Below are 25790 nucleotides of genomic sequence, written 5' to 3' on the forward strand. Positions count from 1 at the left end.
AGGTATGTTGTTTTTTGTTTAATTAGTGTAAATATCATTTAAGGGTTTTTTTTGTTGTAGTTAATGTTTTGGTTTATTGTTCAGAAGCCATGAAGTTAGCAGTGGTTAAAAGTAAGGCCTGCCATGAGAATGCCTAGGTTTCTACATTACAGTTTGTCTCTTTACCCAACCTCCCCCCAGGCTAGTTTTGTACGTAGATTACTTCATTTATAGAAGTAGAATAATAATGGTGCTTATTTCATACAGGATTGTTTTGAACATTCAGTGAAACGTGTCAAGGGCTCAGAATAGAGCCTGGCACACAATAAGAGCTACATATACATAATTTATAAGAGTAAAATCTAATGGATAACAGTAGTATTGTATATTTAGCTGTAATTATTGCATTACATTTTAGTAATTATATATAGATTCCAGATTATATGAATGAGTTGGGTCCACTGTAGAAATTCATTCTTGATATGTATTAGTAAAAACTGGATAACCAAAATATAGTCAGTATTTTTAAATTATATTCCAAAGAAAAGGGTTTGATGTTTGTTGCTTTCTCTTTTGATTTTTAGGTATCTGATGTGTAGTCATGCAGAAGACCTACGTGCAAAAGCAGAATGGGAAGGCAAAGGGACAGCTTCCCGATCCAAACTGTTGGACAAACTCCAGAGTAAGAATCTTAATATTCGCTGCTTTTTTGTTTTCTCTAAGATTAGAAATAGATATTATAGATCAATTAGGAAGATCTATATCTAGACATACTTTTTTTGAGTGCTTATAGAAGATGATGAGAATCCATTGAGAAGTCCTTTAAACCAAAGATTTTCAAATTATCGTATCTAACCTCAGGAGTCAGTGAGAGGGTGCTTGTCCCAGAACAGTTTTCCTTTTATTTGTATTATATAGTGATGCTTTTCTTAAGTTTCTTTGGAGGAAAAGTACTATGGTTAGAGAAAAGTATGTAAACCACAGCCTTAAGCCACAAGCATTTTCAAGTTTTGTTGATTTCAATACTGAGGTCGGGAATTTTTTTAGGTACATTGTTTTATTCTTACCCCACTGTGTTACATAACTTTGTAGTAGGCACTTCATTTTTGCCATATCTTTGTGTAAAAGACCTTATCTTTGCTTAAATTATTATGTATTATTATGTAGTTTTTATGTTGAAGTAGGGGTAGAAATCCTGAGAATCAGAAAACCATGAGTTTGGAAAGGAATAGGTATTGAAGGAATAGGTTGTTATTGATTTCAAAACACCTCAGCTGGGCTTGGTGGTGCATGCCTGTAATCCCAGTGGCTGAGACGGGAGGACTGTGTTTGAAGTTAGTGGGGCAATCCAGGAAACCCTTTCTCGAAATAAAAAGGGATAAGAATATAAAGCACCACCACCAGGTTCAATCCCCAGTACCAAAAAGGGGGGAAAAAAAGTATTACCAGTTATTATCTGAATTACCACAGTATCCTTGGCATTAGGAGCCATTTGATGGGAACTAGAACTTAACCTGTTCCTGCAGTTTGACTTGCTAATTGGAGTGTTTTTATATGACTGACTTCCCACTAATACACAATCATCATTAGATTTTCTTTTGATCATCTTATACTTTTCTTTGTTTTTGTTGGGGTTTTCAGAAGATTCACCTACAAAATAAAGCCCTCCTACCCAAGTATATGCCCATCTAGTGGCATCATCACTGTAACTTTTGATAAATATTCTTAGAATTCACATTATATCACACCCTCTAGAACTTGTCTGTTTAAGAAACACAATATTATTGAGATAGGGACAAGTACAGCAGATGATGAGTAAATGTCTAAATTAAAGTTTACGGTTTATTATTATTTTTATTTCTCTTTTTTAAAATATCTTTTATTAAAGCCTATTTACCACCATCAGTGATGCTTCCCCCACGGCGTTTACAGACTCTTCTGCGGCAGGCGGTGGAACTACAAAGGGATCGGTGCCTATATCACAATACCAAACTTGATAATAATCTAGATTCTGTGTCTCTACTTATAGATCATGTTTGTAGTAGGTAAGAGAAAAACTTCCTATATTCTGGAAAATGCTAACATTTTTACAAACACAGTTTTGAACTTTTCAATAGAACGTATTCTTTTTTAGAATTTTACCCTGTAGCTATATAACAAATTGTCTGATTTAGCATTTGTTCATAAGTAAAGCTAAAACTACTAAAATTGAAAATTAAGAAAAATTTGTACATGCCTATATAGTAAACTATATTCAAGATCAGAAATTGGAAAGCCAATTTTTTCTCCTCTTTCTTTTCTTTGGGTTTGGTTAGTCATTTTCTGTATCTAACATAGTTTAACTTTGGCCCATTATTTTCTGGCTATAAAGTTCTGTTTAGACAAGAGATATTCTCAAAATAATTAGAATAATGATTATTAACTTTCTAGTGTGCATTTTGGTATTATACTTACCTACATATATAACCAAATTTATAAGAATGCAGGCTTGTCTTCCAACATCAGGAGTATTTTGATAAAAGTCTCCTTGTATTTTAATAATGATCTCCAAAATTAAAGCAGAGCTTTAATTTTAAAATACTGAAAAACAAATTGGTAGTCTATCAAACTAGGAAGGAAATTACTTTGGTTCTGATGAAACCAGACAGAAAGGGGAACAGCTATAGTACACATGCTACATTGCTTTTAGTAAAGCTCAATCAAAGACCTAGAGAAAGTAGCATGACTAAAAAGGACAAAGGTGTTCATGTGCCACATGTGGTAGCAAACACAGGTAACTCTGACTACTCCAGAGGCTGAGGCAGGAGGATGGCAAGTTTAAGGCCAGCCTGGACAATATAGACCTTGTGTTAAAAATTTTAAATGAAGAGGGTTGGAGGGGTAGCTCACTGGTAGAGTAACCCTGAGTTTCAATCTCCAAAACTAATTTAAAAAAAAAAAAAGACATGTGTGACAGCTTTGAATAAACAAAGAACTTCTGAATAAACATAAAATACATCTGTACTTTTGTATAAAATAATATTTTAGGTATGCATAAACTACTGTTTTTGGAGGGTGATTGGTATAGGGGTGAAACCCAAGACCTCATGAATGCTAGGTAAGGACTCTCCCATTAAGCTAAACCTAAGCCCCACAACCCAGTTGGGGATGTCATTTTGACCCTAGTCTCCCCACTTAAAATTTAAAAAATAAAATTATCTGAACTGTTGGTCTTAAATTAGAAGTATTAGTCATCTCAAAGTATTAGATTATTACTTGGTACATCTCTTAAGTATTCTAACAAAGTGACTAGAGATCCTTTTCACTCTTTTTAAATATTATTCTTTGACTTGTTTGAGAATTTTTAAATCTTTCCATTTAAATTGAAAAATAAGAAGATAATTGATTAAAAAGCTATAGTTTCATGTTTCATAGTTCTTTTAAGGGTTTTGAGAACAACATAAAATGAAAGCAGTTGTGGCCTCACATCATTTTCGTGGTTCATAAATGTATTGCTGTGATAACTAGAGGCATCAGAAGGTTAAGAGCTCACCTTCCTGTTTGGAGACTGAAATGTATGGGAATGTGGTATGCATTTTTCCCAATTGCTTTAATTTTTCTATCAGTACCTGTGAAACTAAATGATAGTGAATACTTACCTTAATTTTTTCCTGTCTTCCAAATTGGGTCAGGTTCTCATAATCCAATGTAGAAAGCATTCCAAGGTTTTACATAGAACTGAAAGAGTTGTTCTTCAGAAATAACCATTGGTAGCGGGGCTTGGTGATGCATGCCTGTAATCCCAGCCACTTGGGAGGCTGAGATAGGAGAATTGTGAGTTCAAAGCCAGCCTCAGCAACTGTGAGGTGCTAAGCAACTCAGTGAGACCCTGTCTCTAATAAAATGCAAAATAGGGCTGGAGATGTGGCTCAGTGATTGAGTGCCCCTGAGTTCAATCCCTGGTACTAAAAAAATAAATGAAGTATTGTGTCCATCTAAAATGGAAAAAAAGAAAGAAAGAAAAAAACATTGGTAGGACAGTCTCTTTTTTTTTAGTTGTTGATGGACTTATTTATTTATATGCAGTGCTGAGAATTGAACCCAGTGCCTCACACATGCTAGGCAAGTGCTCCACCACTAAGCTACAGCCCCTGGACAGTCTTTTTTTGTAATCTTAAAACAAACAAAAACTTTTTGCTCCTCATAGTTACTACCACCATATCTCCCTCCTTCAGAGCTAAAGTCTTGAAATCATTGCCCAACTGTGCATTTACAGAGTTCACTTCTTTACTTTTTCTTCACTCCAGATTTCTGTAACGCAGCTAACACAACATCAGAACAGATGCTGATGTTGATGTAAAACAACCTCTTTATCAAATTCATTGGATACTTCTAAGCTGTATCTTGAGCTTTCTATAGCATTTGACCATTTTGCTTTGAACCTTTTTCTTCTTTGAGTCATATTCCAGACTCTTGGTTATACTCCTGACTCCTCCTCAGGTTCCTCCTCTTTACCTCTCCCTTTAGTTAGTGTGTATTCCAGAGTTGTTTCTTTTCTCATCTTTCTCTATTACTTAAGTTATACTTGTGTGGATCCAGTGACTCATAGAAATAAACTAGAGCTACAGAATCCTCCTAAGTTTTAGACCTAATACAACAATTTGTAATAACAAATATTTGTTGCTCAAGTATTTTAAGCACAGCATTTTCAAAATCGAACTTCCTTTCTTGAATTCTCTGTGAGGATCTGCCCAGTTTCCCCATACCTGAAACGCAGGAGTCAGCCTTAACTGTTCACTCAAGTTCAATTTTTCAAGATGCTAAGGGGGTGACCTAAGGCATTAAGTCAGTATCTGCAGTCTTGAGAATGAATTATACCCTTCATTGCTGAACTAGGAAAATAGAACCTGAATTTGATTTAATTCTTAGTATTCAGTTAGAGATCTTCAAAAGAAGAGCTGATAATATTTATCTGCTTTACTTTCTTCTAGAAACTAGATTTTAGCATTGAAATTAGAAAACTATTTTCTGAAGTTAAATTTTAGTACTGAAACCTAACCCCAGCTTTTGTCTCTTCTCTCTGGTGTATAAAGAATTGATTATGAATAACCAAGTTAGGATGTTTTTAAAAATCCTCATCAACATTAAAAAGTTTTCTTTAGATATTGCATATAATTTCTGTTCTTCACATTGTTAGTATACACATACTTGAGGCTGAATTTGACCAGTAAACAGTCATTTACTTAAAAAAATAATTCTGTGGATTTTTTTTTTTTTTTTTTACCAACAACCAATGGAAGGATGTCTATAGGTAGTTTTTATAAGTATTAATTTTTTAGTAAAGGATTGTTATAAAATATAGGTACATTTTGAAGATTCATTTGGTTAAAATGCTACATTTTAATCAGTCTTATATCAGAAGGTACTGCTTTTAACATCATCTTAAGTATATTTGATAGCAACAGAATATTAACTATCACTTGTATATACCTAAAAATAGGCTTGTAGTAAATTGGGCTGTTATTAGTCTTTTTAAAAGATTGTTTAAATAATGATGATTTAAATGCCACTTTAGTGATACTCAGGTATAACTGATTGTCAGATTAGATGACTTGTGCCTATAATTTTGATTATGAATCAGTCCTTCCTTAAAGATATTTTACTACCCTGATTCAGATACTTTTTACTCATGATCAGTTTAAGCCATTTTAATTACTTGATTAGAATTTTATCCAGTCTGAAAAATATTATTTGAAAGTAACAAATGCAAAGAAAACTGGCCTTGCCATAGGTTCAAACCCTATTTCAGGTCAAATATGGTAGTGCATACCTGTAATCACAGCAACTCGGGTGGCTGAGGCTGGAGGATCACAAGTTCAAGACCAGCCTCAGCAATTTGGTGAGACCATCTCAAAATAAAAAGGACCTGGTATATAGCTCAGTGGTAAAGCACCCCTGAGTTCAATCCCCAATTGTGCCCCCCACCCCCCGAAAAACTGTTTCACTTCTTTATCATTTTTATGGTATCTGCTGAACTTTTTGCTTCTTTGAGCCTCACAAAAACCAGGATGATAGAATTTCTCTTACAAGGTAGTTTTGAGAACTAGAAATGTTGTATGTAGAGCGTCATACACAGTGTTTGGCACCTAGTATGTGCTTAATAATGCCAGCTTGTATTGCTTATAATTCAGGTTAGAGTAGAATAATAGTTCACTTAATATTGATTAAGGTTAGAGTAGAATAATAGTTCATTTAATATTGAAGCAATTTGTAGTTAATCTGAAAGGTTAAATCAGCTTCCAAATAGGCAGCCATTGGGGCAGATTGCCATTGTCATATGTGCCAGGTAAAGAATAGTAATATATTTTAAAATATATTTATTACCTATCAGGTTGATGAATTGTCTAAATATATCAACATAAATAAATATATTTTTTAAATATGTGTGTGTGTTTTGTGGGAGTTTGTTGTTTATTTTGAGATAGGGTCTTGCTATGTTGCCAGGCTCAAACTTGTGGATTCAAGCAATCCTCCAGCCTCAACCTCCTCCTAAATTCTGGGACTCTAAGTGCATATCACCATGTGAGGCCTCTAAATGATTTAGTAGTTGGAGAAAAAATAGGGAAGAACATTTTTTAAGATAAACTTAAAATTTTAGATACTAATATTTAAGTAATTTTTTAATAATACAGAGAATTTATAATGTAGTTTGAATGTCCCTTATCCAAAATAATTGGGACCCAAGAGTGTTTTGGATTTGAATTTTTCATATATCTATCCTAAAGGTAATTCTGTACAATATTGAGGTCAGGGATGGAAGTTTCCACTTGTGTTGTCATGTTAATGTTCAAAAAGTTTCAGATTTTGGAACATTTCAGGTTTATAGATTATATAGGGAGTTATGCTATCCAAACAGTAGCCACTAATTGTATGTGACCATTTAACTTTAAGTGTAAAATAATTCAAATTAAGTTCTTTGAAGTTACTACCCATATTTCAAGTTGTTTAATATCTATATGTAGCTTTGTTGGGCAGCACAAGTATATAGCATTTTCATTGTCACAGAAAGTTCTATTGGACATTGCTAATGGGCAGATTGAAAAAGGATGAAATGATTTTTTAAAGTGAGTAGTTAATGGGAATAGTCATTCTTAAACTTTGCCTTTTTAACTTGTTAGACTTAATCATAAGTCAGGAATTCTTTGCTCTTACCATATAATAATAGCTGCCATTTATGAAGTACTAGCTAAGTATCAGACTCGATCTCCATGCTTTATATTCATTATCTCATCCTCTTATATCCTCTTTATATAAGGAATTCTGAAAGGCAGGCACCATTATCTTTATTGTTGGAAAATTGGGTTGAGAAATTAAATAAAAATTAAAGAATCATAGCCAGTAAGTGGCTGAGCTAGTTTTGAGCATATGTCAGATTCCTTCCCCATTCTTAATGTTTTATTTAAACTATGGCAGCCCCTGCATATATTGTACTTCTGTGCTCCTCCAAAAATAATACCATTTATCTCACTTTAGTATCCAATGTATTCCAGGAATTTTAGGTGTTTTTTCTAATTCTTAAAAGAATCCTAAGAACCTTGTCAGATGGATATTAATCTCCTTTCATAAATGAGAGAACTGAGGCTCAGAGGAAGGAGTTACATGACTTGCTAAAGATATTAAAGCTTGTGACTAAGAAGGGACCCAAACTCTTTGTCATGCCTGTTCTCTTTTCATGATACCAAGTTGCTTTTCTAATTAAGTTTAACTGGGATTTTATAGTTGAAGATGTTATGTTATTCCTTTTCTGGAACAACAGCTAATGCCATTCAAGTTACATGATCCCTTATTGTTGCTTTTATGAACTGACTTAAATCAGATCAAATAATTATCAAAAGAGGTGGGAAGAACTAAATTTTAAGTTGAAGCAGATTTAGATTACTGACTCCCACTAAGGTTTCCTTGACTAAAAGGTTTCTGTATTTTAACGTGCCAGTGTAAACTTGATTCTTAAGATGTGCAAGTGCATTCATATTATACTTCTAAAGTTTATGATGTGATCTCCAGAAATGTTTTGAAATAATGATTGTGTGTGGACTTCTTTGTTTTAGGAGACAGTTCCCCTGTTATACTCAGCAGATACTTACGGAGCATTGTAATGAAGTATGGTTCTGTAAATTCTCTAATGATGGCACTAAACTAGCAACAGGATCAAAAGATACAACAGTTATCATATGGCAAGTTGATCCGGTATGTATTCCAGTATGAATGGTTAGATTATAAAAGGAGATAATTTTGAATATAACTCATTGGTTACCTATTTTAAAGTGTGCAGGTATAGGTAATATTCTTTTCCAAGTGCATTTTTTTTATCATATTTATTACTTCTTACCTCTTACTGTGTTGTTTAGATAATGTGTAAATTAATATTCTTTAAATTGTTGAGTGTTAGGTACTAGTGATAGGTAAATCTGTATGCATTATTTAATTTAATTCCCTGAATAACTCTGAGGTGCTAATATCTCCTGTTTTCAGGAAACTGAGAATATCTGCTAATTTGTGTGTTAGCAGTACTTTTTATAGATTAATACAGTGTCCGTTCTGTTATAAGTTAGAAAAGACTTAATTACTGCTTTGCCTTTTAAAATCCTTCGTTATCTTGCAGAATTCATGGATCTTGTTGTGTAAAACCTTTTCCCCCTTTTCCCAGTGGTATATATGAAAATATTGGATACTGAATTTAAAATTCTGAGTTCTCGCTAACATTAGATCTACAGCCAAGCACAGTGTGCACACCTGTACTCCTGTACAAAATGGAGAGGCTAAGGTAGAAGGAGGATAATAGGTTTAAAGCTAGCCTTGGTGAGTTAGCCAAGACCCTGTCTCAAAATAAAAAGGGTTGAGAATGTAGCTTTGTAGTAAAGCACCACTGGAGTCAATCCCCCGGTACTTAAAAATAAATAAATAAATAAATATCAGATTTATCTTTGTTTATAACCAGGTGACATACAGATTTTCTTTTCTTTTCTTTCAACCTGAACATTTACTGAGTAATCAGAGAAGTACATGATTGAGGAGCTATACTTGATTTAGGAACTGTTCTTCTAAAATCATGAAGTAAATAAACTCATTTTAAAGTTTAGAATTAAAATATGATATTAGCTCAGGATTAAGTTTTGGGATCACTCCTATGTTGAAAAACTGGATAAAAGCCATAAGGGAAATAATTTTTAAAAGAATCAAATTCGAGAGCATACGGCAATTCTTATACCTGTGATATGCAATGAATGATGGGAGGTAAGGTACATTCTTTAATATGAAGCAGGAATTGGGAGGGGGGGGATTTTTTTGTTTGTTGGTTTGGTTTGGGTTTTTTTGTTGTTACCATATACCCCTTTGGCAGTCCAGTAAGCCTACAGACTCTGATTTCTTAGGAAACCCAATTATGCTGAAAGATAGTTATCATTATGTAGAGAAAGAAGCAATATAATAACACAATAAGAGCAGCAGATCTAAAAACTGCCAGAATTTTAAATTAGTGATGGGCATAAATAATATCATAAATATATAAAACTATAATATTATATGAAAATAATATTGTAAATGTTTGTAACTATTATATGAAAGTATTTGAGTTTTCTTTAATGATAAGAACCACATAGGGGCTGGGATTGTGGCTCAGCAGTAGAGCGATCATCTAGCCACATGCAAGGCCCTGGGTTCGATCCTCAGCACCACATAAAAATAAATAAACAAAATAAAGGTATTGTGTCCAACTACTTCTAAAAAAATAAATATTATAAAAAAAGAACCACATAATATTACCTAATTTACCATATTACCTAGTATGCTACCTAGTACTCCCTCTGCTACTAACACTATTTTGTTAATTGCCCTCATTAAGATTGAAGAAAATGGTGAATTTCAGGGTGTTAAATGAAAATAGAGATTTGTCTTTTTCCCATTTAAGTGTTCAAAGACCCCTGAGTATATCCCTAGACTCTTCCTCATACATCCTAGCATAAGAACCCCAGTAAAGGGGATATAAGTTTAGAAAGGGAAATAAAATGCAATGAAGTAAGCATCATACTAAATACATATGAAGTATTATGAAAAACAAAAGGAGCTTCATAGGTGGTAGTACCTCATTAAAGCCTGACAGTATATCACATAGGTAGAGAAAAAAAGAAAACGTTCTAGGAAGAGAAGGAACATCTCTTATTTTCTCCCACTCCAAAAAAGAGTAGAATCAATAATGTCAAAAAGTGGGAAATAAAACTGAGAAGTGGGATCAAATCATGGCCTTGGAATTCTGTTCTAAGGAGTTCTGTTTTCACTTAGTTGTTTACAAGGTATCTGAAAAGGAAGGCAACAATATCAAAAGGGTGCTTTATTAACTTTTTTCCTGGTGGCTATATATGAAAGTCCCCCTTCATTTAGCATCATAAAATAAGTGCCTATTGTACTTTTGCTTTAGACAGACTAAGTATATGTGATAAACCATAATTGTTTAATAGTGAGTGCTCATAGAATTAATTCTCTAGAAACTGGACAGCTGAGGAAAGTAAGAAAACTAAATCTTAAATGAAGTACGGGATAAAGAACTGTTTAAGCAAAGGTAGTTAGGAGTGGCCCTTGGGTGAAAGAAAATATGGCTTAGCATTTGGGCAGCTTGGTGGAGTTTTGTGTAGACTGAGATTAATGAAGCAAGTAGCAGCAGATCAAGAAAGATCTCTCATGTATCATTCCTAAGGAGTTTTTTTGTTATTGTTTTTGCTTTGTTGTGTTACTGGGGATTGAACCCAGAGGCACTCTACTGCTAAGCTACATCCCCAGTCCTTTTTGTTTTTTGTTTTGAGATAGAATCTTGCTAAGTTGCTGAGGGTCTCTCTCAGTTGCCTAGACTGGCCTCAAACTTATAATACTCTTGCCTTTGTCTCCTTAATAGCTGGGTTTACAGATATATGCCAGTATGCCTGGCTGGTGTTTTATTTTTTTAATGGATAGAAAAAAAGAGAACCGTGAGATTTAATCTTATGTGATTCCAGTGCCTAGTTTCTTCTAACGGTTTTTCTTAATTTTGTCCAAAAAATGAATTTCCCAGCTGGTTATGTTGGTGCACACCTGTAATCCCAGCAGGTTGGGAGGCTGAGATAGGAGAATTGTGAGTTCAAAACCAGCCTCAGCAATGGTGAAGGGCTAAGCAACTCAGTGAGACCCTGTCTCTATAAAATACAAAATAGGATTGGGGATGTGGCTCAGTGGTTGAGTGCTCCTGAGTTCAATCCCTGGTACCAAAAAAAAAAAAAAATGAATTTCCCCATTCCCCACAAAATTCAAGCAAAATCATATAAACTCCATGTGAATAAATTTGTATAAAGACATCGTACTTGTGAAGGTATATTCTTGTTTTCCACTTCATCTTTAATAGGATGATTTTTTTTTTTCATTAAGGTACATGAAATAAATAAGGTGGGCTTTTGGGGGGTTGTTTTTTGTTTTTCGTAGTCGTAGATGGACAGAATACCTTTATTTTTTATTTGTTTATTTTTATGTAGTTCTAAGGATTGAACCCAGAGCCTCACGTATGCTAGGCAGGCGTTCTGCCACTGAGCTACAGCCCCAGCCCTGAAAAAAAGGCTTTGAGTTAAATATTTCTAAAGTAGTTAAGTCAATTTAGAAGCAAATTTTTTTATTGCTCCAAACCATTACTATAACTCAGAGTTTATTCCTGGAAGATGTTAAGCTAGTCAGAAATAGTAAATGTTGCATATCACTTTGACCTAATACTGTCCATCTAATAGAAATACCTCGTGCCCATTGCCTCCTTCCCAAAGAATCAGAAGTAGTTGCATTATTAATTATTTAATTTTGTCAAAATAATGGATATTTGGACTAGACAATTATATGAATGATAAAATTAGAGTCCCACCGGTGAAGAAACAGAACGTAGTAAACATAACCACTTCTCAGTGACATTTAAACAAGGGAACCACCTAACTTTATCAGACTGTTCCAGACCCATTTGTAACTGCTTGGATGTCATTGGTATTGCAATACCACTTCCACCACCACCCATTCTGGCTACCAGGCTCAAAAATAAGCTCAATCAGTCTTTACATCAAAGTCTAAAACTTAACTCATTTCTTTTCACCTTTAGCCAAATCCATCCTTCCTTCCTTCCTTCCTTCCTTCCTCCCTCCCTCCCTCTCCCCCTCCCCCCCTCCCTCCCTCCTCCTGCCAATATTCATCCACATTCCCTAAACCAGACATCTGGAGGTTGTCTTTGAACTTTCTTGTTACATTCTGTCATGTCATTTTTATCTCCAAAGTATCTTTTCATCTGACATATAGCCCTGATTACCTTATGAGAGCCTCATTTTTAGGGAACTGTTACTGTTGTGTTGGCTCTTTATAGGTTTCTTTATCCTGTCTCTTCATTCCAATTTACCTTCCATATTGTTGTCCCAGTCCTTTCCTTAAAACCTGATATCTTATTATATATTCTCTACCTTGACATTTTTAAGTGATTCTTCACCCACTGGATAAAATTGAACCTTTTTCTAAAATGAACATATCAACTCTTCCAGCCTTGTTATTTGCCACTTTCATGTCCATGCAGCCTACAGAGCTTTAGAGTATGGGTCTTAAAGTTGGGCAGCCCAGATTCAAATTCTTCCTGTATGCTATAAACAGGCAAGTTTCTAACCTTTATAAAGCCTCATTTCCTTCCCAAAAATAAAATTTCCCATTTTAATGGCATTAAATAAAATTTCTTATTTTAATGTTATGAGGGAGGGGCAAGACCCATCTCCTATACTTGTGAGGATTAAATGAAATATTGTTTATGGGTTAGTATTAAATGTTAATATTTATTAATGCTAAATAAGTGGTAACTTGCTGATGGAAATAAAATATGGTATAGTCACTTGGAAAATAGCTGGGCAGTTTCTCAAAATGATAAGCATAGAGTTATCATATAACCCAGGTATTTCACTGCTCTGTATATAACAAAGAGAAAGAAAAACAGATGCATATGAAAACTCATATATCTTCTTGGTCATATTATTCATAGTAGTCAAAAAATATAAATTAAATGTTCATCAACTGATGAATGGTTAAACAAAGTGTACTGTATCTGTAAAATGGAATGTTATTCAGCAGTAAAAATGATAATACATTCTATACCATGGATAAACCCTGAAAATGAAAGAAGCCAATTGCAAGAGACTGGATTACATATTATTTCTTTTATATGAAATGTCCGGAATAGGCAAATCCATAGAAATAGGGATATAGTAGTTTTCAGAAACCTTTAAGAAGGGAAATGAGTAACTGCTAATGGTTAAGGGACTTCTTTTTGGGTGGTAAAAGTATTATGAATTATAGTAATGATTGCACAACTTTGTGAATATATTAAGCCCATAAATTGCTCACTTTCTAAAGATTAATTTGTGCTAAATTATATCTCAAGCTATTAAATTAAGAGTGAGTTCTTGTTCTGCCCATATGTTTTTAGTTTCCTTGGACAAATTCTGTGTCATCTTCATATTTCTCATCTAGTACACAGTGTCTTATATACCCACTATATATAGTGGGATGTGGAAATTTGAACAGTTTTTTAGGAAGCAAGCTATTTGATGAGGAGGAGGTATTGATATAAAAAGTTCTTTAGATTAATTAATATTTTCAAAGCACATCTTTATAGCTGTTTAAGTTCTTATAGGGGTGGGATTTAACTGAGTTGTATGTCTTCCATTCTAGGATACACACCTGCTAAAACTGCTTAAAACATTAGAAGGACATGCTTATGGTGTTTCTTATATCGCATGGAGTCCAGATGACAACTATCTTGTTGCCTGTGGCCCTGATGACTGCTCTGAGCTTTGGCTTTGGAATGTACAAGTGAGCAAGCTCCATTCTTTCTTTATTTAGCTTAAGTACAGAATACTCCTTATAAACATATTCTTGAAAAAACTTCATTCTTGATTTATAGAACAGAGCCATTCAACCTAAATTGCTATAATGTATCTTACAAAGGATAGTTCTGAAAGTGAAACTTAAGTGTCCGATTTATAAATTTAAATATGCTGAATAATAGAGTTTTGGGAAGAATGGATCAGTAAGCACTTTCAGGACATTTTTCTTTTTGTTCCATGGACCACTACTTACTGTGGTGCCTCAGAAAAGATTTTACATTTGTTGCATATTTTCACAGTTGTACACAAAACTTAACTTCTAAGTGTAAAATATCAGCATTAAATAAAATTTCCCATTTTAATGGCATTTACCTCATCTCCATACCTACACTTAATATTCTGAGCTGGTTTAGCAAAACTGAATAATATTTTCAGTACTTATTTTTATTAAGGCTTTATTATTTCTAAATTAAAAACTTGAACTTTATCCAGGGTCCCATTTTAGAAAAACTCAGCATAAGATTTGCTCCATTATTTATGTGTTTTAGAATACCTGTGGTAATAGTTTAAAATTTTTTAAAACTTTTTTTTATATAAGCTGACTGATAAGGTGATTTTTGTTTATTCAACATCTCAGGAAATGAATGGTCCAGAATATGGTTTGAGTATAAAAGAATAACCTGGCCGGGCCTGATGGCACATGCCTGTAATCCCAGCAACTTGGGAGGCTGGATTTTCAGGCCAGCCTCAGCCAACTTAGCAAGATTCTGTCAAATAAAAAACAAAATGTATGGAGGTGTAGCTCTGTGGTAAAGCAACCATGAGTTCAATGGGTTCATGGGTTCAATCCCCAGTATCAAAAAAAAAAAAGTATAACTTGATGGGACAGGATTTTGAATGCAGGAACTTTTAATAAGGACTGTGAAAATAAAACCACACAGATAATTCAAATAATGAAGATGGTATAGAGAACAGAATGAATACTAAGATGCACCTGCATCTTAGATGAAATGACATAATTCTAATTCTGTTGTTTTAATAGTAAGGTTTCCTTATGCTCATTCAGAGAATTCGCAAATGTTAATAAAAGTTGAAAGAATAATATAATGATGACCCGTATGCCCACCATCATAGGTTTGATAGTTCTCAGTTTTTTGTTTTATATGTATGTATGTGTGTGTGTGTGTGTGTATATATATATATATATATATATATATATATATATATATATATATATATAAAAATACCTTCAAATATGTCCATGTAGAAAGCATTTGAAAATGCAGATATATTTTACTCCTAAATATGGAAGTATGTATCTCCTAAAAACTAGCATTATCCTACATAATTAAACACTGTGATAGCTAACATTAACTATATCTAATATTCATTTCATCAAAATCTCCAGTTGTTCCCTAAATGTGTTTCGTGTCATTTTTAGCAAGGTAGCAATTAATCAGTGATATATTTGTGATTGAGTTCAGGGAAGTTGGCAAAACAGAAGAAAATAGATGATTTTCTCCCCGTAAAACAGAGCTGTAAGTAAATCTGATTAGACAAAAGAAAGAAATTTTTTCCCATTAAAATTTCTTTTTTTTCCTCTTCAAAGATAGGAAATATGTAACTTTAATTCTATAATAGGAACATCATTTATAGCAACTATATAGTATTCCTTGGAGTCAATTTTGAATTCTGGACAAACTGTGTTCTAGCCTGTTTTACTGTGTGCACTACTTTATACTTTTTACTTTTGTTCTAAAAGAGTAGTCTTTTAATCTCTTTCTCGATTATTCTTTTGTGTTTTTAGGTGGGTTTCTAATTATCTGATAACCTCATAATACTTAACTGTTGTGAGCATAATCAAATAAAGAGAACAGCTGAACAATTTGGGGGAAAGGATTTAAGATTGCTGAACTTTTTTTTCCCCTTAGTGTAAGGAAAACATCTGGTTTTCTTGTTTCTGTGCCCTCTGCCTTTATTAGTTGGCCCCAGTTCCTAATCTTACCCTTTGTTTTCACCCTTTTATTTTTACTTTTGATTGCCCATTTCTCACAGGAAATTTATGCCCATGTACTTTTATTATACCAAGGGCAGCTATTATCTCTCAGATCCTGTTTCTAATCCCTGAACAAAACGGAACCAGGACTAGATTAAATGGTATGTGAATACCTTCTAAGTTGAATAATTTATAAAATTATAGCAGGAGAATATCTGAAGGTTACAATCACTAAATATGTTTACTTAGTTGGAAACAAATGTAGCATGACTATGCCTAAAAGAACAGAGATTCCTCTTTATTTCTGCAACTTTTAATTGGAATAACGTTACATATCAGAAAAATAATTTTCATTTCTGTTTCCTTACTGTATTGTAAGCATTTGACTATAATATATAGTTTAAGGGCATAGTTTTACTACCCATTAATCATGTTCTTAAGGAATTACTAATTACATTAACTGCAGTTTTTAGAATAAAATTTTTAAAGAATTTTGGATGGAGAAGAATGGAAGTTCAGAAGGATTAGGTGTGTAGCTTTGAACTTTTCATTATCTCACTTGGGGAAAAATATGTTTTAGTTATTAATACAGTTGGTTTAAAATGAGAAATTAATGTATTTCATCATATCTACTCAAGTCCTTGATTGGTCTTCTGAGTGCTATGGTCTTTTTGTGGTAAGGCCAGTTAATTCATTTCTCTGATTAGGAATCCCAAAGTAACCAGCTATCCCAGTTATTATTTTTCTTCTTTTTTTTTAAACATTCTTTTTCTTTTCTTTACATTTCTGTTTAGAGAGGTATCTTGAAGGTCTTATCCACAGTTTTATTTCCTTGTAGACAGGAGAACTAAGGACAAAAATGAGCCAGTCTCATGAGGACAGTTTAACAAGTGTGGCTTGGAATCCAGATGGAAAACGCTTTGTGACTGGAGGTCAGCGCGGGCAGTTCTATCAGTGTGTGAGTATTCAGTGCCCCCTTTCCAGTGTCTACTTGTTTAAAAGCTAATTTAGTTCTGTTTAAATAAATGCACTATCCAATAGAATTTATTGGGCTGAGGTTCTGGCTCAGTGGTAGAGCACTTGCCTAGCATATGTGAGACACTGGATTTGATTTACAGCACTGCATATAAAATAAAATAAAGGTCCATCAACAATTAAAAATATATGTATATTATTGCTCTTTCATTCTTTTGTTGTTGTTGAGTTTTGTTTGTTTATTCAGTACTGGGGATTGAACCCCCAAGGGTGCTTTACCACTCATTAATCCCCAACCCTTTTTGTTTCTTGAGACAGGGTTTCACTGAGTTGGTATGAGTGGCCTCAATCTTGCGATCCTCCTGCTTTGGCCTCCCCAGTATCTGGGATTATAGGCATGCATTACCATGCCAGTTTTGTAAAAGTGTAGACCTTGAGTTTAGCAAAATATATTTAAAAAAAAAAAAAAAGTTGCTAAACATTTTAGTTTTAAGAACAAAGTTTCTAATTTTTTGGAATGAAAGATTTAGGATTTAATTTCTTTTGAGTTTTTCAGTCTTTTGAAATTTTGTAATAAAAATTTGCTGAATTTCATGTGTGTTAGTCACTTGTTAGTCACTTTTCCATTGCCAGGGTAAAATACCTGAGAAGAAAAACCTTAGAGGAGGAAAGACTTATTTGGCTCATATTTTCAGAGATGTTATTCCATAATCAGCTGGCTCTCTTGCTTTGGGTCTAAGGGAAGACAGAAGATCATGGTGGAAGGGCATGGCAGGGGAAAGCTTCTCATATCATGGCAGCCAGGAAGCAGAGAGAGGAGGGCAGTAAAAGGAGCCAGGAACATGATGTAGTCAGTCCCCTTGGGCATGCCTTTTAAGACCGTTCTTTCTTCAACTAGATTCCACCCACTACATTTTCCACCATCTCCTGATAAACTAGCTATGAATCCCTGTTAATTGGGTTAACTCATTGAAAAGTCATAGCCCTCATGATCAATCACTTCCAAAAATCCCTACCTCTAAATATTGTTGCTTTGAGGATCAAGCTTTCAAAACATAGCCTTTGGACATTCCAAATCCAAATTATAACAATCATAAACATTTGAAGAGTAAAAGGGGTGATAAGTACTACTGGAGAATTTGTCAGTATTTGAGGTATATTCTGATGATTTCTTGAATTATTAGGATGATGAAAATAAGTAACAGGTTAAAAGTTCTATGACACAGTAACCTGTGATAGAATTGCCATGTCTTACCATTCTGTATGGATTCTGTGTTTCATATCATTGCCTTTCATGATTCCAATAGAGCATCAGATTTATTTTTAAGACTCAAACAAGATAGTAAATGTACTTATTGTACCTAAAGATAAATTATTACAAAGATTTTTATGTACCATGACAAGTTATTAAAGTTGCTTGATAGCTCAGTGATAGAACACTTGCCCTGTATGTGGGAGGCCCTGGATTTAATCCCCAGCAACATGTATGTGTAAGCACACAAACACAGAGATGGCTTGAAACTAATAGGATATAGTATTATCTACATATGGCTGTTAATCATTAGTTCTTAGTTCTCTAGGCACAGGATGACCATGTAAGTTTCACTGATTTTGCTACCCCATATGATGTTTAAATCTTCAGGATATAAACTTCCTGGTTCTCTAATCTGAAAAATGGAAATGATAATTCTTAGAGCTGTGACTAGTCAGTGAGATAATGTCTGTAAGAGCTTTGATCTGTAAAGCTCATTACAAATTTGGTAACATTTTGGAAAATGTCATGAAAACAAGGTAGTGAAAGTGGCCAAATTATATCATTACATCATGTGTATGTACAAATATGTAAATATGTAACAACAAGTCCCATTATTATAAGTAACATTTTATGCACCTATTAAAAAATGTGGGAAAGAAGAAAAATGTCATAAAAGATTCCTGAGTTCTATATAAAGCTATAAGATGTTTTAGTAATCTTTTTCCAATCACAATTTCTGAATATTATAAAACAAATCCCAATATAGTCATCCCTCGGTATCTGTAGGGGTTTTTGGTTCAAGCAATCCCTACAGATACCAGACTCTTTGGTTGCTCAGGCCCCTTACATAAAATGGCCTGATATTTGCATTATAACCTACACACATACTCCCATTCCCATACGTTATAAATCTTCTTTAGTTTACTTGTAATACCTAATACAATATAAATGCTACCTAAATACTTGTACTATATTGTTTAGGACTAATGACAGGAAGAAAAGTCTATACATCTTTAGTACAGGCGCAGTTTGGGGTTTGTTGGGGTTTTTGTTTTCTTCAAATATTTTTAATCCTTTGGGTGCAGGATTAGGAGGGCTGACTGTAAAGTGAGTTTTTTAAAGGCATGTTTGAATTCTTTTTTACTAAAACTAAAATTCTTACATAGAGCTTAGAGATTGTTACTTTGCTTATTTTAATAGTATTTATGCATGGTGGGTTATTGAAAAGAAGATAGGCTTCCCACCCTCTTTTAAATATTGTTTTGAAATTTGATTTATATTCCAGTTCTTATGGTTAAAACACAGAATAACTAGATTGAAGTCAGTCTGGGGGTGGGGGGGAGGGACATATATTTCTAAGAGAAATACTACCAAGAGATTCTTTCAGCTCTTTGCTTTCTGAGTGCTGTTCAGTCATGGAGTTAATAATGGTTTTCTCCTGCCCAGGATTTAGATGGTAATCTCCTTGACTCTTGGGAAGGAGTGAGAGTGCAATGCCTTTGGTGCTTGAGTGACGGGAAGACTGTTCTGGCATCAGATACACACCAGCGAATTCGGGGATATAACTTCGAGGACCTTACAGATAGGAACATGTAACTATTTTTTTTTTCCATTAAGTAATAATTAGTTGATATTAAAATGTGTATGTGATAAGGCTTTTTCAAAAGAACAATTTTTATTTTTTTTGTTTTTATTACTTTTTTTGCTTTTCATTTCATTGGTAATTTGGATTGATGGTTTGGTGGTACTTAATCTTAACTCAAATTCTTAACTGAAATTAGTGTATAAGAGTGATTGTAGGGCTGGGGGTATAGCTCAGTCGGTAGAGTGCTTGTCTGGCTACACAAGGCCCTGTGTTCAATTCCCAGCACCACCAAAAAAGTGATTGTAGACAAAGTTGTTGTATTTAAGCTAGAACATTTTATATTCTGATAATTTGAATGTCTTGACTTAATTTGTTGTTTCCAACATTTTCTGATTACAGAGTACAAGAAGATCATCCTATTATGTCTTTTACTATTTCAAAAAATGGCCGATTAGCTTTGTTAAATGTAGCAACTCAGGTATGTTACTAAAACTTTCAGAAAAATTTAGCTCAGTAAAAATTTTAATTGATTTTTTTTTTGTATGAATGTTAACATTTTTTACTTATTCTTAAATTGGAGTGCATATGTTTGATCCTTAAAATGTGCAAAATCAATCATAAACTTCTAAGAATGGTAGCATTCTGCATAAATAGAAAATGAAAATATTCCACCAGGCAAAGTTTACTTTTAAAAATTGCTTTGAATTGAGATGGAATGAACACACCTATATTCTCTTCTGCCTACAGGGAGTTCATTTATGGGACTTGCAAGACAGAGTTTTAGTAAGAAAGTATCAAGGTGTTACACAAGGGTTTTATACAATTCATTCATGTTTTGGAGGCCATAATGAAGACTTCATCGCTAGTGGCAGTGAAGGTAAATTGTTTGTGTTATTGTCAATTTGCATATATTGATGAGTTTAAAGTTCTGTAATTCTGTCTCAATTTATGAAAGTAGTCATATATCTGGAGCTATTTATTTAATACACTGTTAATTCCTTCCCTCCCCTGCCCCAGTTCTGGGCATGAAACCTAGGGCCTTCACATGCTAAGCAAATGTTCTGCTGCTACATTGCCAGCCCTTTTTATTAATTTTTTTTAAATCTCCTATTTTTATTTGTTTTTTGTGGTGCTGGGGATTGAACCCAGGTATTGCGTGCAAGGCCAGCACTCAACCAGCTGAGCTGTATCCCCAATTCTCTTTTTATTTTTATTTTTATTTTATTTTTTATTTTGAGACACAGTCCCACTAAGTTGCCAAGGCTGACTTTTTTTTTTTTTTTTAAATAACTTTTATTTTTTTGTGGTGCTGAGGATTGAACCCAATACCTCACTCATGCAAGGCAAGTGCTTTACCACTGAGCTACAACCCCAGCCCACCATGGCTGACCTTGAACTTGTGATTCTCCTGCCTCCCGAGTTTCTGGGATTATAGATGTGCACCACACTCCTGGTTCCAAGCCCTCCTTATTGTCACAAGTCAGTAGTACCTATTCTGACCTTGCAGAAACATTTTTGGCCCATGCATGAATCAAATCAAGACTTAGTTAGATCATTATACTTTCAAATGTTGACTTGTTTTTTTCATGAGACTGATAGTTTTCAAAGGTTGATAGTATCTAAAAAGTCAAGGTTAATTATGATGTCTTACCTACTACTTGAACAGAATTAATTGTTATTAGATCTTCTGTGTATCTTACATGGCCATCAAAAATAATTTTTAGGCCTGGGGTTGTGGCTCAGTGGTAGAGTGCTTGCTTAGCACATATAAGGCACTGTGTTCAATCCTTAGCACCACATAAAAATAAATAAATGTTTTTGTTGTTCTTCTACAACTAAAAAAATTTTTTTAAATAATAATGATTTTTAATTCTTGTGACTTCCAAAAAGCTGAAATTAACAGAATTGTCCCTACTGTTCTTTTGAATGAACTTGTTCTCCCATATAAGTATCTGTATTCTAGGCAAGCTTGTGCCTAAATGCAGACTAATATAAAATAGAATTGTTTAAAATATGTAAGCACAATTAAAATTGAATGTACTTTTAAAGGTGATAGATAACATTATAACTAGTGGCATATTATTGCAAATTTTAATTCAACATGTTTTTCTTTAATGCCCACCATACTATTCTAAGTACTGCAGCAGTAACTTATTCAAATCACTTTCTTAAATATTCAAGCTTTATGAGATAGCCCTATGAATATTTGATTATATTTCATTTATTATAATTTTATGTTTCCCTATTTTGACAACATTAAAAACATGACCTCAGTAGATTAAAAAAATCTTAAAGTGACACATGAGGTTTTTTTCTTCAGTAATACATATTCTTTCTTACTGTGTTTAATTATGTTATAGTCTTCCGGATTCTTCATTGGTTTCAATTGACTTTTTCTATGGTCTAATACATGAAGTCTTTACTTACTTTTTTTTTTTAATATTTTTAGTTGTTGATAGACTTTTTTTATTATTATTTTTATTTGTATGTGGTTCTGAGAATTGAACGCAGTGTCTCACACATGACAGGCAAGTGTATTACCACTGAGCCCCAGCCCCTTTACTTACCTTTTAGTTCCTCCTTTTCTAAGATCTCTTCCCATACCCCCTCCCCCCACCATGGTCCATTCAATCCTGTTTATGATGGTTTTTGTGTTTTGGGTTTTTGTTTTGTTTTTCCCCTAATAATTATGCCTCAGAATTTTCCATGCCTTTTCTGAAAACATGTAACCTAGAGGTGCTTAAAGATAAGAATGGCTACGTTTTTGTAGTACAGATTGAACCCTGGGATGCTTTACCACTGAACTACATCTCCTTTTTATTTTTGTTTTGAGCAATTATTTATGAAGCAAAAGCTAAAAGGTACTAATTGAACCACTAAATTTATCTTAAGATGATTTTGTTGTTCAATAATTTTATAAAACAATTTATTTGGGGGTGGTCGGTACTGGGAATTGAACTCGGGGGCTTCAAACCACTGAGGTACATCCCCAATCCTTTTTTTGTTTTGTTTTGTTGAAACAGCATCTTGCTAAATTGCTGAGACTGGCCTTGAACTTATGATCTTTCCACCTTAATCTCCCAAGTCAGTCAGTCATGCACCACCATGCCTGGCCTTGAAAACATTATTTTTTTTTTTCCCCTTGTATAAAAGGAAATTAGGAAAAGGAAAAAAAAAAAAGTTTAGCTATGTTCCTCCTGAACTTAAAAAACCCACAAAATAGAATGAGAATAGGCTTGAAAAATATGAACTTATCTGAAATATTCCTGTATTTGGAAGAAAAAAATCTTTTTGTAAACGTACGTGCAAGAAAATATTTACTGAAGACATAGGGAAAATGGGATTTCAAGTGGGTATGGTCAGAATGACAAGCTTTATGATTTATGATTAAGTTCTGCTTGCTCTATCAGTCTTAGAAATCCACTACTTATACAACAGTAAAAAATAATTGTAGTTTTTCTATATATTGCCAGTACAGTGAAAAAGCTTGAGTATTGATGCAATTTTGGGAGGAAAGGTCTAGTCATTGCTCTTTTTTCCTGATTTATATATATTTGGAGTTTTAGTGGGTCTTTAAAATATGTTCCTGGCAAATAAATGGCTAATGGATTACTGTGGTCATCTTGTGAGACAGTATATTCACTATATTCAATTCGTGTTCAAAACATTTTTAGAATCTTGTGAATCACTTGAGTAATGAGAAAGAAAACCAATTTCTTTACTTTACAGTTCTCCTTTTTAGTCCTAACCAGAATATAATGACTTAATTTTATTATTCTTTAGCCTTAGGTTTCAGTTGGTCTTAAAAATGCTTGATATCACTAGGGATATCAATCATTTATGCCTTGTGTGGTGACACACACCTGTAATGCCAGCGACTTGGGAGACTGAGACAGGAAGATCACAGTTTAAGACTAGCCTGAGTGACTTAGAGAAAAAAAGATCAAATACCATGCTGACTTCTTGCCTTTATGTCTAAAGTTTTGAAACCAGGACACATTCCCTAAAGTTTCCTCTGCTCTCAGCACATTTATGAGAGTTTCCACATTGACCACATATTGATTATCAGATTAAACACCTTTCTCATTTACCCTGGGATTCTGTTTCTATTTAGAACCATCACCTAAACTTAATCTCTTCACAGTAATATAAGGTGTTCAATTCTGTTCAGAAAACTTTTTCATATACAAATGTATTCAGTCCTCATAACAACAAGAGGAGGTAAGTATCCCCATTTACAGATGAAGAGTTGCAAAGAGTGAGTAACTTGCCCAGAGTTACACAGCTAGTCGGTGATGGAGGAAGGATCTGATCTTGGGTAGTCTTGATTCCAGAGTCCATACTTTAAACTTCCACTCTATACAGTTTGGTTGTTTTTGTGTGAAGAATAGTTTATCACAACGAAACAAAGCTATAGGGGGTTTTGTTTTTTTGTGGTCAGTTCACAAGATTATAGTTTTTTACATAGCCGTGCAGATGGTACAGAGAGGAGATATTGTCTGAACTTGTTAGGAAGCTCTTGACTGCCTGAATTTGAATCCCAACTTCACCATTTACTAGCTGTTAACCATGATCAGGTCACTTATCCTCTCAGTACTTCAATCATTATTCATAAAAGCATATAGGATAAGCATAGTACCCATGTCATAAGATGGTAGTGAATATTAAATTTTATATATATAAAGTATTTGGTCCCTAAGTATTTTGTAAGCACTCAGTAAAGGTATAGCTGTCATCTTCATTGTTACTATTTTTGTATATGAATACATTGATTTTTTTGTCATCTCACATTTCCACAGAAATTCTCTCTCTCCAGGACTTGTTTATGTTCAAAGACATTGATTATAATTATTTATTAATCATATATTCACAGAATATTGCAGATAATTTTGTTTTTGTAGCTTAATGAGAACTGATCACCTTTAATAGGGAAAATGTGTATTTTTTATTAATGTGGCTTTTCATAAGGTAACTTGTTAAACTGTTCATGTTGTATTTGTTCTCCCTTTTAAATTCTAGCAATGAAGAGTCATGTTCTATGTGTAGTGAATTAATAAATTTAACAGTGATGTTGTTGATGTTAAGCAACTCCCTAACTCTTCCTCCGAATTACTGTACATTCAGATCACAAGGTTTACATCTGGCACAAACGTAGTGAACTGCCAATTGCGGAGCTGACAGGGCACACGCGTACAGTAAACTGTGTGAGCTGGAACCCACAGATTCCATCCATGATGGCCAGCGCCTCAGATGATGGCACTGTTAGAATATGGGGACCAGCACCTTTTATAGACCACCAGAATATTGAAGGTAATATCATTGTACAGTGTTCCTGTGTTTTCTCCAAATGAAACATTTTCCTGATTACTGTGAAAATGCAGCACTTTGAAGCAGTAATTTAAAATGTGGAATATGCTTTAATTTCTCTCTCCATGCACAAGACCCTAGGTTTATTTCCCAGTACTGAAAAGTTAAAAAAAAGAAAGAAAAGGAAAGGAAAACCTGATTTTTCTCTTTTATTATACCCTGTCTCATAAGAAATCTAAGATTCGGTGGTGATTTTTGTCTTAGAGGGGGACACTGGGAAGAGAATAAGGTGGAATATGTGACCTCATATTCAGTTATCTAATCAGTATTGTCACTGTAAAAACCTTATTGAAAATCTGGCTTTATTATGCTGCCTAAATATAATATTGCAGGAAGTATTTTATTTTTTTATTTTTTTTAATTGGTTGTTCAAAACATTACAAAGTTCTTGACATATCATATTTCATACATTTGATTCAAGTGGGTTATGAACTCCCATTTTTACCCCGTATACAGATTGTAGAATCACATCAGTTACACATCCACGTTTTTACATATTGCCATACTAGTGACTGTTGTATTTTGCTATCTTTCCTATCCTCTACTATCCCCCCTCCCCTCCCCTCCCCTCCCATCTTCTCTCTCTACCCCATCTACTGTAATTCATTTCTCTCCCTTGATTTTTTTTCCCCTTTCCCCTCACATCCTCTTATGTAATTTTGTATAACAATGAGGGTCTCCTTCCATTTCCATGCAATTTCCCTTCTCTTTCCCTTTCCCTCCCACCTCTTGTCCCTG

General features: G+C 33.8%; 1 protein-coding gene across 2 annotated transcripts in view; it reads left to right on the plus strand.

Moving 5' to 3' along the window:
• Wdr26 (WD repeat domain 26) overlaps positions 1-25790 on the plus strand; it is a 46639-nt gene that overhangs the window by 12982 nt on the left and 7867 nt on the right. For both annotated transcript variants that reach the window (XM_027954766.3, XM_027954765.3), the window contains exons 5-13: positions 564-661; positions 1868-2024; positions 8067-8205; positions 13720-13860; positions 16709-16828; positions 19547-19692; positions 20085-20163; positions 20433-20562; positions 24810-24995. In XM_027954766.3, the coding sequence (XP_027810567.1) occupies positions 564-661; positions 1868-2024; positions 8067-8205; positions 13720-13860; positions 16709-16828; positions 19547-19692; positions 20085-20163; positions 20433-20562; positions 24810-24995 (1196 nt within the window). The remainder of the gene's footprint in view (positions 1-563; positions 662-1867; positions 2025-8066; positions 8206-13719; positions 13861-16708; positions 16829-19546; positions 19693-20084; positions 20164-20432; positions 20563-24809; positions 24996-25790) is intronic.

Source organism: Marmota flaviventris, chromosome 12 (genome assembly GCF_047511675.1).
Source record: "Marmota flaviventris isolate mMarFla1 chromosome 12, mMarFla1.hap1, whole genome shotgun sequence".
Classification (NCBI taxonomy): domain Eukaryota; kingdom Metazoa; phylum Chordata; class Mammalia; order Rodentia; family Sciuridae; genus Marmota; species Marmota flaviventris.